This window comes from Saccopteryx leptura, chromosome 5, assembly GCF_036850995.1.
Source record: "Saccopteryx leptura isolate mSacLep1 chromosome 5, mSacLep1_pri_phased_curated, whole genome shotgun sequence".
Lineage (NCBI taxonomy): Eukaryota > Metazoa > Chordata > Mammalia > Chiroptera > Emballonuridae > Saccopteryx > Saccopteryx leptura.
In genome coordinates this window covers 127,680,217-127,699,780 of record NC_089507.1, presented here as the reverse complement: position 1 = coordinate 127,699,780, position 19,564 = coordinate 127,680,217, and the positions used below count along the sequence as shown (strand labels likewise).

Below are 19,564 nucleotides of genomic sequence, written 5' to 3'. Positions count from 1 at the left end.
GGGCCAGTTCACTGTCCCTCAGACCGTTGGAGGGCCGGACTATAAAAAAAACTATGAACAAATCCCTATGCACACTGCACATATCTTATTTTAAAATAAAAAAACAAAACGGGAACAAATACAATATTTAAAATAAAGAACAAGTAAATTTAAATCAACAAACTGACCAGTATTTCAATGGGAACTATGCTCCTCTCACTGACCACCAATGAAAGAGGTGCCCCTTCCAGAAGTGCAGCGGGGGCCGGATAAATGGCCTCAGGGGGCTGCATGTGGCCCTCGGGCCATAGTTTGGGGACCCCTGTTCTATAACTAAAAGGGGTCCTCCCAAACATTAAAACAGACAATGGCATTCAGTGTCAGAAAGGACTTAATGAAACAAACTGTTGCTGAGAATACAAATCAGTAGAAATTTCCTGGAGGGTAGTTGGGCTATAAACATCAAATATTTAAAAAAGTTCATACCCAAATGTTGAATAAACCAGGAGGAAAAACAGAAAACCAGGAAGTTGGGGGGAAGGGATAAAGTATAAATGGCCAATAAGCATGTGAAGAAATGTTCAACCTCAGTAGCAGTCAGAAATGAAAAGATATAACAGAGAACAATTTAATAATGGTACATATATAAATTGTGAAATCCTGCTGATGACAAACTAATAGTATTTTTTAAAAGCCTTAAAATTACATGTTCCTGGCACAGTGGACAGAGAATCAACCTGGGACACTGAAGACCCAGGTTTAAAACCCTGAGGTTGCCTGCTTGAGCATGGGGTCATAGACATGACCTAAGGTGACCCAACTATAAGCTGATGCTTCTCATCTCTCTCCCTTTCTGTCTGTCTGTCCCTCTCTCTTTCTCTGTGTGTGTGCACACACGCACACACATGCGCGCACGTGCACACACACACACACACACACACACAAATCACATGTTCCTTTTGTTCCAGAGATCCATTTTAAGGAATTTAACTTCAGGAAATAACAATATGAAAATATTCACTGCACCATTTTAAAAGGGAAATAATCTAAATATCAAAAAAAGGGTTAAAATGATTTGTTAATGATAAGCATTTTTTAAAAATTTGATCTCAGTTATATGTGGAATCTAATGAACAAAATAGAAACAGAGGCAGAGATACATGAAACTGACGGCCAGCTGTCAGAGGAGAAGAACGTGAGGGGCTGGATATAAGAAGGTAAAGGGATTAAGCAAAAAGAAAAGTTATCTATCTGTAACACAAAGACACAGACAGCAGCGCAGTGACAGGCAGAGGAAGCGCGGGCAGGTGGGGTGGGTCAAAGGAGGGGGGTGGGGTGAAAGAGATCTTGCTCAGGGTGATGGGCATGGAAGGCAGTGTGCAGATGATGTTTTACTGAGTTGTACCCTTGAAACCTGTACCCCAATAATTTTAACTAATAAAAAATATTTAATGATAAAATAACTTTCATTACACAATGTTAAATGGAGGAAAAGTACATAAAATTGTCTATAAGAAAATTGTTAAAATGTATGCATTTATATAAATATCCTGTAACACCATCAACACCAATAACTTCTGAGAGTCAATTTGTAAGTTATGTTTTCTTCTCTGTACTCTTCTGAATGTTTCATAGTTATAATGAATTAACTTTTTAAAGTAGAGAACCAGTACATTCCTCACCCCCCAAAAAAACAAGCAAACAGGGGACCGAAGGGAGGGGACAGAAAAAAAAGGCAGGAGAAAATAGGACCATGCACATTGAAAAGGGGTGACGTTATAACATGTCACAAATTTGTCTTGCAGTGCAAGTCTGAACTCTGCTGTCTTCGCAAGTGGGGAACACATTAGATGTTTTAAAACAAGCTTATTGAAAACTGACAGTGCAAAACAAACTGGGTAGAAGTCCTGAAGCAGTCTAACTACCCAAATGACAAAAGGTTTGAGTTTGCAGCAGACAGCAGCTTAAGTCACCCAACTAAGTCTTCTTGAGAGAAGAAAGGGCTGGATAGGGAAAAGAACATAGTCTGACTTCATATCAGTACACAGAAGACTCTGTTCTCCTTTTATCTTAATTTGCAGTTGAAGAATCTTAAAGATGAAAGGTGCTGACTTCTGACCTGTGGCATGACAGACTGAACAGCACCCATACTTCTGCTGCTCCCAAGTGTCCTTGACATGGTTTGGGTGATCAAAGTTGGGCTGCTGCCTGGCATCCTTTTCCTCACAGCTCACAGCTGGGCAGGATGGCCAGGACTGGGACAGGAAAGGAACAAGAGCAACTACATCTGTGCTCATTCTCCTCCCCGTTTCACATAGAATGCGCATCCATCAAGAAAACCGGGATGCAATGCAAGAGAAACTAAGTTTTTATCCACCCTTCAACTCATCAGCATTTGATTATAACAAATTTGCCAATTTTCTCAGGCCTTGGTCTTCTAATCTACAAAATGAGAGGCAGTCATGTCATATCTTCCTGAAAGTGGAAGGTCCCTGTCCCCCGAAAATCTACAAGCCTAAGAGGAACATACATAGAAGGCCAGGCATGTTGCTGCTCCAAGTTGTTCCCTTCGGAAATGTGAGAGGACCCCAATTCAACAGAACACAAACTCCCTTCACATCTCAGCTCCCCTCAGATTGACATAAATTTCTCAAACTTTAAAAAAAAAAATCTGTGTCAATATCACTGTGCCTGTGCCTTGCTTTCCCAGCTGGAGGATGGCTGTCAGCAGAGAGGAGCCGCAGCACCGGGGCCACCGAAGCTGGCGCTCACATGCACCTGGGAGAAGCCTTCGCGAGTGGCTCACACAAAACATGTTGGTGCTACAGTATTTCCAAACATCTCTGCTGACCCTACTAAAAGTCATAAGAACCGGTGGAAGTATGATTTGTAAACAAAACATACTGTGTGTTGTTACAATACAGATAACCCTTGAACAACGCATTTTAACTGCACAGATCCACTTTCACATGATTATTGTTTTCCATCAGTATATTGAAAAAATTTTTGGAGATTTGCAAACATTTAAAAAAATTCAAAGCGTGTAGCCTACACATATCAAAAAATAAAAATAAAAAAAGTTAGGTATTTATCCATAAGTGCATAAAATATACGGATGTATTTTATTTTCCTTACAATTTCCATATTTCCCAGTTTACCTTGGGATGTGAGTAGAAAAATGGGTGATGGATAAACTGTCTAGATTTAGTCCCACTAGCAGGATGGTCCTGTTGTACTTCCATGTGCCCCCACCAGTGGTGACGGTGATACACGCTGGTGGCATGCCCATGTGTACTGGTTTAGTGTTGTCTGCACTGTAAGAATGAAATGGGTGTCAGGCTCCAATCAGTCACATCAATTTTTAAAAAGAAACTTTTACCAAGGGAGCATCTTTGGACTCCCTGTTTTTAAAACCTTCCAAGCCATGACTTGGAGCCAGTACAGTAGTCTGAGGCTGTGGACTTCAGCACAGCCACCAACATTGCTGTTCAAGAAATTGTAATGTACGCCAACCAGGTGGTGGTGCAGTGGATAGAGCGTTGGATTGGGATGCGGAGGACCCAGGTTCAAGACCCTGAGGTCGCCGGCTTGAGTGTGGGCTCATCTGGTTTGAGCAAAGCTCACCAGCTTGATCCCAAGGTCGCTGGCTCAAGCAAGGGGTCACTCAGTCTGCCGTAGTCCTCTCGTCAAGGCACATATGAGAAAGCAATCAATGAACAACTAAGGTGCCACAACAAAGAATTGATGCTTCTCATCTCTCTCCCTTCCTGTCTGTCTGTTCGTATCTGTCCCTCTCTCTGTCTCTGTCACACACACAAAAAACAAAGGAATTAAAATGTAAATCCATTCTAAGTTGTAAATGTATCTTTTAATTTTTTTTTCCAATAAGAAGACCATTAACTTAGAAACAAAAGGGATTTCCATAAGGAAATATCTTCCTAATGATTTATTTTCTCTAGCTTACTTTATTGCAAGAATACAGCATATAAAATATATAACACATATGACAGACAAAATATATGTTAATTGACTATTTACATTATCAGTAAGGCTTCTGGCCAACAGTAGGCTATTAATAGTTAAGTTTTGGAGAAGTCAAAGTTATATGTGAATTTTCAGCTGCATGGGGTGGGGAGGGGAATCAGCGCCCTTAAACCCTGTGCTTCTCAAGGATCAACTGTAATAAAAACATGACCCTATGGTTGGATCATCAGTGTTACCTTTTTTCTAAAAAAAAAAAAAAGCAACATAACAAAAAGTCATAAGGATTCAGAAGTCACTTGTAGCACCATCTGAAAGTTGAAGCATTTCTTTCTAAAAGTAAGATGTACATGCAGCCAGGAAATGTTTGCAAATATCAATGAGTGTTCCCACAACAAACATTTTACTAGGCATCGGTTACGGGAAACAAATACACCCAAAATGTTCTCAACCATTAAAATAAATGAGACAAGAGTAGCCAAGATAAAGTGTGCAAACATACTGTCAAACATTTTTTTGTATTTTTCTGAAGTGAGAAGTGTGGAGGCAGAGAGACAGACTCTCATATGCGCCTGACTGGGATCCACCTGGCAAGCCCACTAGGGGGCAATGCTCTGCCCATCTGAGGTGTCCTCAGTGCCCAGGGCCAACTTGCTCCAATGGAGCCTTGGTTGTGGAGGGGAAAAGAGAGACACAGAGAGAGGACAGGGGGAAGGGTGGAGAAGCAGACAGGTGCTTCTCCTATGTGCCCTGGCCGAGAATCGAACCTAAGACTTCCACATGCCGGGCCAATGCTCTACCACTGAGCCAACTGTCCAGCTTCATATACTGTGAAACTTTTTTAAAGGAGGCAGATGTTCAAATTTCTTGTTAGAATTTTATATCAAAATAATAAAAATAAAGAAAAATATGATTTACCACAGAGCAAGGACTTGTTATAATTACCAACAATGTTTTTGCATTGTGAGTAATTTTCCCTATTATCAGCTAATGTAGCAAATCTAATTCAAAACATCTATTAGATGGAGATGACAAGACCCAATCAAACCTTTTAAATCTAAAACAGGAGAGAGAAGCATTTTAATTACTGGTTCTGCCACACACTGTATGACATAAACCCCAATGAGCACACACTTTCCAAACATATTTAGGGAGGAAGTAAGGATGCAGGAGTGCCTCCATAATAACCAATTATCCCAGTAAAGGAAAAAAAGTACCCCACATCTGTAAAGTTTTATTTATACAATTAAGTCTTTGCAACCTGCTGAATTTTTTCAAAGGGAAGTAAGTCATAATTTGCATAATAAAAGGGTAGTACATACATATTAATTCAAGTATGTGCCTAACCTAATATTTTTCCATAAAGAATTTATTAAAAATATGAAAACCTGCCATTACTATTTAAATTAAAATTTGGGAGTGGACCAGAGTATTTCTATGACTATGACTCAGTTTTCCCACACATCAAATGTTCAGATGGACAGAAACTGCTCCTAGTACAGTGTTCAGAGTCAGTCCAAACAGCAGCTCATCAAAGGAGCCCTTCTTCCACACCCTCCCCAAGCCCACAGCTCACCCTTTTCTCAGGTGCAAGAACCTCGAGCACAACAGGCTTCCCTTTTATAACGTCTTAAACTGCAATTAAGCAATTCATCGTGTTAGGGTATACAAGTATATACAAGTGTGTAAATGCATATCCTTCTTTGCTTAATATCAGTCTCCCCTACCAGTATGTTTAGGCATTATGAGAAGTTCCCATATTCTGTTCCTTGAATCACATAAACACAGAGTTAAATATTTGTTAAATGAGTAAATTGCAGTTAGCGCTTCATCCAGCTTGATTAGCAACTATCACTGAGTAAGCCCGGAAAAATTAAGTGTTTAAGAAAACTGTGCAAAAACAATTCAGCTTTCATACCAGGAACACCAGAGGCCACATCACTGTCTAAGGGGGCCCCAGTAAGTCTCTTGTTCTTTGCCAAACATTTAGAAATCATGAGATATCTCCAAACTGCCAATCCTTTCTGCATACCTACTGGTTAAAGTGAAATTCATTTGATATTAGTTATGGATATACTTCATACGGCCTAGGTAAACAATTTCTAACTAAAGTGATTTTTCAACAAGATAAAGTATATCATATAAGAAAACTTAAGATATCTTTAGAACACTTGAATTGTGATAATGTAATTGACCTTTAACAATCACACTTGCCACTTAGTGTTTTGTTTGGGTGCAAATCTTCCCATAATTTATGAAATTTGTCCCTGTTGAGATAAAAGGTGGCCTCATAGTGGCAGCAGGATGGCTCTGTACATCTGACTAGGTGTGTGGGCTCACCCCGGGTAGCAGGAATGGGGCTGCCCACTCACAGGAGCCATCATAATAAGGCTCATGTCTGCCTGTCTTTAGCTGGCTCTGGCCACTTTCAAACATTGACTTTACTTTTTTAAAATTTTCTTTGCAAAGTGAGAGGAGGGGAGATAGATGAATCCCACATGCACCCCGACTGCGATCCACCCAGCAATCTTCATCTTGGGCCGATGCTCTGCCCATTTAGGGCCATGCTCACAACTGTGCTATTTTTGGTGCCTGAGGCAGAGGCTCCAAGGAGCCATCCTCAGCGCCCAGGGCCAATGTGCTCAAATCAATTGAGCCATGGCTGCAGGAGAAGAAGTGAGAGACAAAGAGAGAGAAGGGAAGGGGGAGGGGTAGAGAAGCAGATGGGCACTTCTCCTGTGTGCCCTGACCAGGAATTGAACACAGGACTTCCACACACTGGGCTGACGCTCTATCACTGAGCCAACTAACCAGGGCCTGATTCTTACCTTTTACTCAGTCTATTCTAAATGTCTTCTCCCCATCTCCTGACTTTTTCTTACTTATGCTTTCTGCTTACTCACATCTTACTCTTGATGTCCTTCTTTTTCCTTTGTCTTTTAGCTTTTAATAATACCACCAGTTAGCTAACTTGCTCTATGTTGTAAACTCAGGCTCTTCAGAGATTTGAACAGGTTCAATCACCGTCACCCGTTAGGCAAAATTCTTGTGCAGCCTCCGTCAAGGGCACCTACAAGCGTACACATCAGTCAGCTAGATCCTGTCAGATGTGACCAGAGGGGTGACATCAGGGAGATAAAGAAAGTTTAGTTGGGCCACATGTCTGTATTAAGCAACCCTCTGAAATTTAAGGCAATAAATGTGGCTCTCCCAGGTCAAGAACCACAAACTATTTCACTCAGAAAACAACCTAATAACTAAATTTGCAATGCAGTAAAGTTCCTTATTTTTTCAAATGGAATAACAAGTTCATATCTGGCTTTCTCTGTTTCAGTCTACCGTCTTCTTTCATGTTTGCTACTTAAAAAAAAAAAAAAAAAGTGAAAAGTAGCAAAGATCAAAATGCCGTGGTATAAATACAAAATCAGTAACTGGGTCCTCTGTTCTAATGCTAACTTTTCACCCTTTAAATCCATTTTTTCATTCTGTTTTTCATCAGAACTCTGCTGCTCCCAAAAATAAATATAATAGACAAGGGCCTGAGAATTTTGCTTAGAACTGTAGAAAATAGTTGAAGCTTCCACTTGGACCATATCCAGTTTTCCACCATCACAAAATTCTTATTCAATCCTATGTAGGAGGAGCAGATTACATAAAGGAACAGAACTCCCCTTTTATCTACTTTTTAATTTACTGTCTGAATGTTTTTGTAAAATGTTATTTTGGTAGACTTTTGGTGGTCATGTATATCTCAATTACTTATAAAACTATCTTCACCAATTTTTATGTTAATAAATTTGTAAGCACAGTATATTCTAAGCTTAAATTATTTTAGATTAAAAAAAACCTTTTGAGATTTCTCTGTGGCTGGATTCCAAGAAGTAAAAAAGGGAGGGGAAAATCTTGAAAATAGAAAAAGATAGTAAATTCTTAAAAATAAGTAAGCTGTACTGTGATTTAAAATATCATCAGTATGTTTGATGATTACTATCACACAGTCATTGCAACGTTTTGGAATATAAGAGCCCTCATATCCCATAAAGTTCAAGATTAGAAAGAAGTGTTTATTCTATGAGTAAGTATCCTAAATGCGTCAGCCACAAAGTTTATCAGTTTATAATTAGGAAAGCTTACATGCCATCAAAAAGAAACTTTTACAAAATAATATAATAAGGCTAAGGTCCTAGTCTCAATAGATTTCTAGGAGGATAAAAATAGGGACTAGCTCATTTTTTCCAAGTACGGGAAAATTAGAAAAAAAGCATTATGTTCTATGATAAACAAGCTATTCTTAGCTGAGCAATCAGATCACCTTCCTGTTTTATGTACTTAATTTGTGCATTTTCTATTTTTTGCTCCAAGCTGTTTCTTTCATCTTACAAACTTAAGAAAATTAAAACTGTACTATTGCAAACCTATGAGGAATTTCATCGTGAAAGAAATAAACTACACATGTATTACTATTGTACTTTGATATAAAATCAGAAAGATACTGAACCTTAAAAAGAATAATACTGTTATCAGGTAAAACAAAGTCTATTTGGAGAGGGAGACATATGCTGAATGACAACCCACCCATGTGAGTGTGCTGATGCCAACATATCCCTTTGATGCGATTGAGTTGTCACGAGAAACTTAAGACCCAGGGTATTATCAGTGACCCATGCTCCAAGAAACCAAGGTGACAACCAAGAAATGGAACCATTTTTTTATATCCTGCATTTATTTAAGCAAACCGAATGTGTAGATAGGAAATTAAAGTGTTATCACGTTTTACAAACACAGAAAGAAGACACAGAATAAGAATACCCTGAAGAGAGCGCATCTGAGCACGCAGTGCTGTCTCAGGGAACACCTGCAGGGACCACACTGAAGCATGGCTGCCACATTCACCCGGCATTCTTGTTATAACATCGTTCAAGTAGTTTTAATAGATCAGCGATTTAAACGAACACTACTACTAATGATATGGTAGCCTTGAAGGGTTTGTGAGTGACTATAGTATACATACATGATGCTAGGCTTAACATGTTATTTCAATGCCACTGTACAGTATGCAGGGGAAATAATGTCTTCTCACACAACTACTGTGACATCCACTAAGATGGGAACTGGTTTGCATAGGTTAGTCCTTTGGGCAGCATGATGCTGCTCTCGCCCACCAACGCTCCAAGATTCACAGTGTAGAGGGGGGAAAACATGAATTAAAGCACTTCTACTAAAATATATTTTAATAGCTGGTATTAATGATTTGCATAACAAAAGCCAAATTATAGTATTAACATTGTGTCATTTGTTCTATAAGCCCCTTCATTTTAAAAACATTGTTTCCTTCAAAATTGTAAGCTCTCAAAGTTAGTAGGATCTTACAAATTAATCATCAACCACAATTCTACACATTTTGAAGCAAAGAGAAGCCAAACTGCACAATGATTCAATTTTGCATTTTTACAACAGGTCAAAGACCAAACAGGTCCATGCCATGTCTGTAACACACACATTGCTGCTTCTAAATGCTCAGCCATTCATTGTGTGGACATTGGAGAATGAGATTAGAATGCAGATTTCTCTTTTGCTTTAAGTAAATCATTCCTAATAGCAACTGGACTACAAAGAAGTATATATACTATGCAAACTGAATACCATATAGTAAACACAAAAAGCACATGGAATTCCCATACGTATACTAAAGTAACATGGACAACTGGGGAGGAAATTTGTCCTGAGGATCTTTCCAGGCTTGTGGATTCCAGGAGTCTAAGCATCACAGAATAATGACCAGAGAAGCATCACACAATGTTTTATTTTTATTTTTTTGATTATCAATAGTTTTGATCATCAATAACTGACAGCTGCCTGGAAAGGACCGCAATGGGCATGGAATACTAGAGGAGATTTTCGTTTTAGCATTCATTTACAGAGCTTCTTACTTGACTAAAGCTTTCTCACCACTATGTCACATTACACATTACCCAAAACAGGACCACTCCAGCCATTTTTAGATTATCAGAAGCAAATAGCTACAGTATAATGAACTTACGAAGTGAATTTCATTTCATGTAATGAATTCAGCCTCATAACATAATTCATCTATCTTACAATAGTATTTTAAATCTCAAACCTAAAGTTAATGTTTATGCATCTATCTCATCTTATATATAAATCTACAAAAAATCTTTCAGAAATCGATGGAAGGAGTCAGTATTTCTAAAGTTCTAAACCTTTAGAGGTAATATACAATCAGCAATCGCCCTTCAGAATTGTCAGGAGCGTCATTCTTCCCACCACACAAACACCCATCATGGGTAATAAAATATCACTATAGGATAGGCAGAAGCTTGCCTGCTTGGTTTTCTTTTCCAGACCATAGTGGATAAACAAGGGTAATCAAAAAGGCACCTATTTTTGTATATATTTATATTATAATTTTAGTATAAACTATATCCATTCTATATGGAGATGTGTTATTCAAGGATCACACACCTTTTCTTTATCTTTTCATTAAAAACATTCCACTGGAAATGGATGAACTTGAAAAAAGAAACACCTCTTCAAATTCCACTGTCTTAGAAAAGTCAACTTCCTACCCCCAGTGTGTTGTTGAGCCAACACAGAGAGGTTAAGGAAAGAAAGACTGTAGCAAAACTGGCCAGACTGTATCTTCATCATCTTCCAGCAATGAACCTAGTGGCAAGAGAGGGGCTGGTCCAGTCTCAGCCAGCTTCACACAGTTGCTCTTGGAAATTGTGCTTGCAAATTCCCGCATGGTGTCTGGGGGCGGGGCAGCCTGAGAGATGCAGGGACAGCTGACAACCAAATAAACATTTCAAATCGGGCTATGCTGCTGCTGTGTATGTAAACCATAACAGGAAGACACGAGGAAGTCATTTTGCCACAGGTGAGAGATAGAAAGCTTCCCTAGAGACCAAGAATTAGTAGAAACATTTACTATAAAAACTTACAACAAAAGTGCTATTCTTTTCTCCAGAGACATATGATGCACACAGTTTTGTTTTGAAAACCTTGAAAAGTATATCAAACTGCTCCTTGTGCTTCCTCAGGCTGGCAAACATCAAATTTTAAACATCAGGTGCTTGCTCTCTGTGCTTGGGCACTTACAGTTTTTTAACCCGGTTTTTAAAAGACTTGTTTCAAAGCCTTTGTTAGCTATCAGCGTTATGTATGAGGTGTACCTCTTGCCAAACTGAAGGTGGGCAGGGGGCATATTGAAAGAAGAGCTGTTCAAGAATGTAGTTTTGAAAATGATGTTGTAAAAATAGCACTTTGGTATTATATAAATGTGTTTCCTATATTTCTTCCAAGATGCTTACTCTCCTCATAAGCTTTAGTAACAATAACAAAACTATCAAGTTAGTGTTAGCAGCACATGACATCTTGCTCAACATCAGTCTTCATTGTACAATAACCGCCCTCTATTTAAATTCTGATCAGATCTTAACTCCTAAAGGCTGGGAGCAGAAACATCTTGCTATGCAAATATTATGGAAAGCTTAAAATTTTAGGAGAATCGCTCCCCAGATAAGCATTGACTTTTACATTCAATGAATCTGATTTTGAAATCAGTGGATGAGAAAAACAATGAAACATCAAGCTGCTACTTTATGGTAACTTTCCCCATTATAATCATCATGTTAAGTCAGTTTTCTTTGAGTTTCTTATAAATGTGTTATTTATCAAAAATTGCACCTGTCCTATAATTAGTGTGCAAATTTAATCAACTACTCTTTTTTTATAATCATGAAGTCTGCGTGAAACATAAATATTTACTTAACAATATAATAAAATTGAGCAAATTTATTTCCCTCAGTTTTAGTGCACAGAAGTATTTGCAAGAATATTGCAAGTTCAGTTTATGTTTATAGGTTTGTGTACACACATCAAAACTGATATGGGATTTAATCGAATCAATCATGACTGGTCATTTCAATGATAATCAGTTAAGCTGGTTATTTGGTAGTCTGTAAAGCTCACTTAAAAAAATCACTAGTTATTTGCCTGAATTTTACTCTTTAATTTTATATCAGTGTCATGTAACTTGTGAGTAAAATTTAATTTTATTTACTCTTTTAGCTAGATAAAATGAAACTATAGATTTTCAAAGTATTTGCTAACCTTTTGAAGGTGTTAATGAATTAATGTTTGCCTTTGGACTGATAAATATTTCAATAAAAGATATTTTACAAGATATATTGTTAATTTCTTTGATTATATCATATAAGGAAATATCCCCAAGACCTATACAGTTTATTACATCTTTGTAACTTTGCTTTTTAAATTTCATTTCAACAATAGAGTCAGAACCTACATAAATGCTACTCTGTTACAGGTCCCAATAAATGGCACAATCAGAAAAACATAGTTGCTGATGGATGTTTATCTCTCAGGTGATCTGAACCTTGGACTTAGGTGAAAGTCATGACCTTCAGCAACACTGCAGTCACAGCTGTCAATCCAGCAAGAAACTGCAAGGTCACTCCTTTGAAAATCAAAATCCGACAACAATTTCATTTTCAGTGAACAACCTGTTGGGCCATACCTAAAATTTCTGATGACATTCCTATATCACCCCCTGACTGGGATTTAGAAAATAAAAAGCAGAAAGTGAAAAAGAAGTTTTTCCACTAACTGGTTTCAGTGACTAGATTTCCATTCCAGAATCTGAATACCATTTTCTAAAATAAGAAACCAGATCATATCTCTCTCTCTCTCTCTTTCTCTCTCTCTCTCTCTCTCATCAGTAACTTTTTGCTCACTGGTTTCCCCCAGCCATCCATATCCCACTTTGTCACTGCCTCCTGTTAAGTTTTCTTAACTTTTAAATCCACAGCGGCATTAAGTAATGAAAACTGTTCGATGAACACCTACATCAGTTATTTACTAGAGTATACATCTATTTCCTAAGGTGTAAATCCTTCAATACTAGAGTGCAACACAGCAGGAGAATCTCAAGCAACTTCTCAAAATATGCTTTTCTGATGAGCTGGCCACTAGAGGGCGGGCTTCTAGATGTCAGCCACGCGGTGGGCTGTAGTGGGAGGAGCAGGCAGAGCAGCTGCTACTTCACAGAAGCTGAGCCTACATGTCATGCAATAGGGTAAAGACTATTAGGGAAATAACATAGATGACCTTAAATTTGCCCTTTGTGGAGTAGCTGTGACGTGATTTGGTCCTGACATTCTGTGGAGCCAAGCATACCTTTGGGTCTGTAGAATTAAGTGGAGAGTAGGATATGTCCTGGTACAAATGAGAAACAAACAGACCCAAGTTGGCCAAAGAAACAAAAAAAATTTCAGTAGACGTTTCTAGGTCCCTAAGGTCACCAGTCAATATAATTTTTACCAAACTGTCATTCTGTCACTGCTTAAATTTATTATATTAGGCAATTCTCACTGGAATTGGAAATTGCCTAATAACTCCAAAGCTAAACAGTTTTTAAATTGTTGGCTGTGTTACCGAATTAAGAGAAGTGGCTTCTGGTGACTCCAAAGTGACGGCTAAGAAGCCTCATATACATGTTACATTTACAGGACAAGCAACATCTCTGTTAAAGTCTACAAAAATACATTTCCCAAAAGGGTTCAGTAGCTAATCAAAAGAAACCAATAACACAATTAGCAGCACCAGGTCTCCAGGCCTAATTATTTTGTTTATAGGAATTGCTGAAAATGCTGCTGTTTTCAGCCCAGAAGTCACTCCTTCTTTCTGGTACCTGTGTGTCTAATTGTCAAAGTAAGGAGAGATTATTGTAAAATAACTGCCAAGTTGTCTTAAAAGTATCTTCTATCTTTTAAAAAGATTAGGTTTAGTATACATTAGAATAAAGCTCAAAGGGCATGGAGAAATAATTAATTAACAAACTCGATGTAATTAGCTGGGAGCATCCCAGTTTTCCCGGTTCTCTGCACCGTGCCGTACATCCAGCCATCATCAATGGGCTGCACGTTGACAATGTAGTCGCCATCCCGGAAGGAGACTTCATCTTCATCCTGGGCACTGTAATCATACATGGCTCGGTAGGTCCTCTGAGAAAGGAAAAACAGGTCCACGCAATGAATACCAAACTAGTCATGGCCACAAATGCTGACCCATTCATAAAGTAACTATTAGGAATGTTTCCAAGTGCATTTATTTCTGGAGCTTTGTACACCAGAGCCTAGTATCTTAACCATGTTAATTTCAAGTTCATCAGGTTAGCAAAGAGTATAACATTTGGGACCAAAATGGAGATAGAGCAAGTCACTAAATTAATACAGTTGCTGGCCCATTCAAAAATAAGCTTTGAAGCAGTTAAAGCCCAACTCACTCCAGCTTCAGCTAATGCCAGAGACATTCAATCATATAGATTCTTCCCCAGTCCAAGTCTGCAGAGAACAAAACCTGCCACAGTGGCAGAGAGATACAAGTCCCTACCGAGTCCCTACAGCTGGTCCTCTGGCAGAGTCAGGAAACTTTTCTTAAGCAGGTACTAAGAATGTTTGTTTCCTCTTTATATATATATATATAAAATAAAAGAAAAAATCAGTAATATATTCATTTTTGACCTTTGTATCATAGTGGTAGAAATTTAGCATGTAAACATTCTAAATATTAAGGTACATATAACTAAATCTTTGTTATAATGAGTAAAATGTTCACTTCCTGAGTTCAAAGTATGTTACAAAATAATGTCATCAAAACAGTATAGTATTGACATAAATAAAAGGAACAGAATAGAGAGTCCAGAAATAAACCCATGCATATATGGTCAACTTATTTATGACAAAGGACCCATGAATATATAATAGGAAAAGGATAGATCTCTTCAATAAACGGTATTGGAAACACTGGACAGCCACATGCAAAAGTATAAAACTGGACCACTAGTGTACACGATACATAAAAATTAACTCACAATAGATTAAAGATTTGAATATAAGACCTGAAACCATAAAATTCTTTAAAAAACCCAACTAAAAAAACGTTGGCTTTGGTAATAATTTTTTGATTTGACACCAAAAGCAAAGGCAACAGAAGCAAAAATAAACCAGTGGAAATACAACAAACTAAAAAGCTCTGCCCAGCAAAGGAAACCAGCAACAAAAGGAAAGGCGGCCACCTGAATGGGAGAAAGTATTTACAAATCATACCTTTGATAAGGGGTTAATATCCAAAATATAAATTGAGTTTTACTATACTTGTTTTCTTCTAAGGCCAAGAGTTTAGCTAATATTATCATCAGACAATCTCAAAATCAAGTGAATTCATAAACTGAGGAAAATGGCTGAGACATAAAGAACTTCAGAGCAACTAAAGATAACTTTGAGACTCCTGGGATGGGCAGGGGGCACCCATCTCTAAGTTCTCAGGCAAAGGGTCAAGTGACTGTATCAGGAGCTTGGAGAAGCAATTTCTTTTTTTTTTTTTTTTTTAAATAAATTTTTATTAATGGTAATGGGATGACATTAATAAATCAGGGTACATATATTCAAAGAAAACATGTCTAGGTTATTTTGTCATTAAATTATGTTGCATACCCCTCACCCAAAGTCAGATTGTCCTCCGCCACCCTCTATCTAGTTCTCTGTGCCCCTCCCCCTCCCCCTAACTCTCTCCCTCCCTCCCTTCCATGTCCTCCCTCCCCCCACCCCTGGTAACCACCACACTCTTGTCCATGTCTCTTAGTCTCGTTTTTATGTTCCACCAATGTATGGAATCATATAGTTCTTGTTTTTTTCTGATTTACTTATTTCACTCCGTATAATGTTATCAAGTTCCCACCATTTTGCTGTAAATGATCTGATGTCATCATTTCTTATGGCTGAGTAGTATTCCATAGTGTATATGTGCCACATCTTCTTTATCCAGTCTTCTATTGAAGGGCTTTTTGGTTGTTTCCATGTCTTGGCCACTGTGAACAGTGCTGCAATGAACATGGGGCTACATGTGTCTTCACGTATCAATGTTTCTGAGGTTTTGGGGTATATACCCAGTAGAGGGATTGCTGGGTCATAAGGTAGTTCTATTTGCAGTTTTTTTGAGGAACCACCATACTTTCCTCCATAATGGTTGTACTACTTTACAGTCCCACCAACAGTGAATGAGGGTTCCTTTTTCTCCACAGCCTGGAGAAGCAATTTCAGCATGTCACATTTGACTAAAGGACCTTAAACACCTTTTCCAAACTTTACATTTAATGCATGACTCAATGCTTCAACATTTCCAGTAGAAGGAATCAAAGACATATTGGCTGTCACTTAGGTTTTAGTGACCATTTTGGTTAATGCCCAGATTAACTAGTTAATATGACCAAATATTTGTGCTTATAGACCTCAATGAAGATCAAAATTGGCTAGCACCAATCATAAAGCAACAATGAGGATATCGTATTAGTAGAACCGTTGTATTTTATCGTTTATAGGTTTTCACATCACACCTCTTCTCAATGGTTTATCTCTGTAAGTCTTTTGCTTTCTTCAAAGGGGTTGTACAAATGGCAGTCCATCATTTATCCTTTATATGGAAATGTATATGCCCATCAACAGATGAATGGATAAAGAAGTGGTACATATATACAATGAAATACGACTCAGCCATAAGAAAGAAGGAAATCTTGTCATTTGCAACAACACAGATGGGCTTAGAGGGTCTTATACTAAGTGAAATAAGTCAGGCAGAGAAAGAAAAATACTGTATAATTTTGCTTCTATGTGGAATCTAAAAAAAAAAAAAGAACAAACAAAACAGTCTCATAGATACAGAGAACAAACAGAGGGGGAAAAGGTGGGAGGAGTGAGTGAAAAGGTGAAGAGGATAAGAGGCATGAGCCCCCAGACATAAAGTAAACAAGTCCTGGGGATGTAACATACAGTACAGACAATATAGTAATAATACCACCATAACTTTGTATAGTGACAGATGATTACTAGACTTACTGTGGTGATCAAAACATAAGGTAAGTAACTGTCAAATCACTATGTTGTATACCTGAAACTAATATAATGTACATTAACTACATATTAATAAATAATAAACTTTATTGTTCATAATAAATAAATAAAATTTAAATATAAGTAAAAATCATTTCAGCATTAAAAAATGTACAAGTTTCAGCACTATTCCATGCATATTTATATTTTGGAGATGAAATAGGAATACCGGAGACAAAGGAACACTTCAAATTCACACTTACTAGATTTGGTGAATGCTGGATTGATCTCATGGATGACAGGCTGGTCTGGTGCATGTACCCATAGCCTTGGGAATGGCTTTGCTGGTAGGCTCCAGGAAGAACAGGTGCTGTACATGAAACACACATATATAGAGACTCCTTAAAGCAAGTCTAAAAATCCCCCTCCCAAACCCTCTAGTGACTTCATGCTCTGCTAAAATCTTCTGAAACAAAATGCCGTCTTTTGATGGCATGTAAAATTCAGATTGTGATGTTAAGCAATCTCTAGGTTAGTATAACTTTTAGTAATTAAGAAAATAAATAGGGAATCAGTTTAACATGCCGTCAAAATGTATTAGAAATATTTGTGTTACTCTATGGCAGTTATACTAAAATGACACCAAAATAAATTTCCCATAATCCCTTAACAATATCATGGTTTCACTTGGCATTGATCCTCTCAGGCATTTACTAAATAAATAAATTAAAAAATAAGATATTTAAAGTAATCTAATTGTATTGTCAAATGATTGACAGAGTATAGATGTTTTCACCAGATACTTTTCATATAACAGGATGCTCTGAATATTTCAAGATATATAGCTAAATGCTACGTTTACAAAGAGGGTCAGCAGAGCATGTTTAGTAACAGCTGTTTGTTTAGCAATTAATAAGTCTGCACTATTAAAATAAACTTTTACTTTGAATATATGAATTTTCCATTTTATTTTGGCTGTAAGTCAGAATTAAATCAGTCAGCTGAATGTTACAAAAGCCAGAGAAAACAAACCACTTACAGAATGTGACACATTGCCCTTCTGTATTAATAAAAACATTATCAAAATAGGACTCACTTAGCTTGTGCTGTCCTAACTACTAGTTATGGCATTCAAAGGACAGAGTTCCTGTTTTGCAGAACACTGAGTTCTAGAGAAAACAACACAGAAGCTAGATAAGAACCCCACAAAATCAGTGGACATATGCTTATGTGTTTCTCTGTACGTTTCATTATTGGTAAGCAGAAATATGGGCTTAAATGAGGGCACTGTATTAGCACATCCTTGTGGGGAACATGCTATGAAAACTTGCAGAGTTAGGATAACAATTAGAGACAGTGAGGGGCCCTAGGACCAAAGCCCTGAACCCTGGAGAGTCCAAGGGCCTCTCTAACCCTGTTCTGGAAACAATGTATGCTGAAAACAGAATAAGATTTAGCAACAAAGAAAATGTTTAGGCTCTCAGAAAAGAGATGAGAAGTCAGCATTTTGCTTGCCCTTTATTTCACCCCCTGAAAACTTCTTCTTTCTGCTTTCTTGAGTTATTTGTACTTGCTAATAAATATCTGAGTAAGGCTGGGGACAGGGCTTCAGTCCTTTGATTTGCTGACCAGTACTGTTGCCTCCCTTCCACCTCTTAATGCATTTCACCTGGTCTCTGAGTAGTTTTTTGTCACCATGACAAGTGGTGCCCTATGTGAGAAATGGGAACCAAACATCAGGTTTGCTACTCCGAGCACTGTCGCCATGACATGTCCTTCATTATGTTTTGACTTAATTACATGATACATTAGTAACACCTGTATAATACATGTGCTCTAAAATCCATAACAGGTTGCCATTTTTGTTCAATCAGGTTGTGTATATAAAGTAATTAGTATAGGCTGATTTATTCGGACAGTTTTTATTTTAAAAAAAGAATAAAGTGGTTATAATTCCTGGGTGTTAAAAATAATGAATGCTTTATATGTGGCACTTTCATTCTAATGATAGATGAGAACATCAAACTTTAAAAAAGTTTAGTCATCTGAAAATTACAAAACATTGTGTTCTCCAGATGATAATGACATTAGGTTGAATGGGGACTTTTTTTTAATAGTTCTTGGATTAATTCACGTTACAATGTTGTTACACATAGTCTTGATTTAGTGCCTAGATGTGACATCAAAGATTTTGCCAAGATCTTCACTTGGATTTGTAGTACATTATAAAGTTATTAAAACATTAAACATCAAATACTTCAGAAAATAGCACTTTTAACATTATCAACTCAATTAAAATTTGTAATGCCAGGAGATGTCAAATATATTGCCAAAATTCACTCATGAAAAGAAATAATGAAATCCCCATAAAAATCTAGGTCCACAGAATTAGCTGAGTAAAGGAGCCTTTTCTACGTGTTGGAAACTTGAAGCATGGACCACTTACATCACCTGTCACTTAGTAAACCTCCACAAATTTTAATAATTATCATTATCCACTATGTTCAAGGCATGCCAGGCATAAGAAGACTGACCAAAACAACTGCGCTCCTAGAGCACTGACGGCCCTGGGCATCTGCCCTTTGCCCAACTAAAGAAATGACTCTGGATTCTTAGGGTCTTTCTAATTTAATACATTAGTCAGTAACGCCAACGGCATATTCCAGATTAACACTCCT

At 37.6% G+C, this 19,564-nt stretch overlaps 1 protein-coding gene across 8 annotated transcripts in view; it reads right to left on the bottom strand.

Annotated features, from left to right (window-relative positions):
- Positions 1-10,863: 10,863 nt before the first annotated feature.
- The window catches only part of NEBL (nebulette), a 451,526-nt gene continuing 442,825 nt past the window's right edge, over positions 10,864-19,564 (bottom strand). For all 8 annotated transcript variants that reach the window (XM_066384605.1, XM_066384606.1, XM_066384597.1 and 5 more), the window contains 2 exons: positions 17,150-17,256; positions 10,864-14,003 (listed from right to left, as the gene is read on the bottom strand). In XM_066384605.1, coding sequence (XP_066240702.1) covers positions 13,827-14,003; positions 17,150-17,256 — 284 coding nt within the window. In that variant the 3' untranslated portion in view covers positions 10,864-13,826. The remainder of the gene's footprint in view (positions 14,004-17,149; positions 17,257-19,564) is intronic.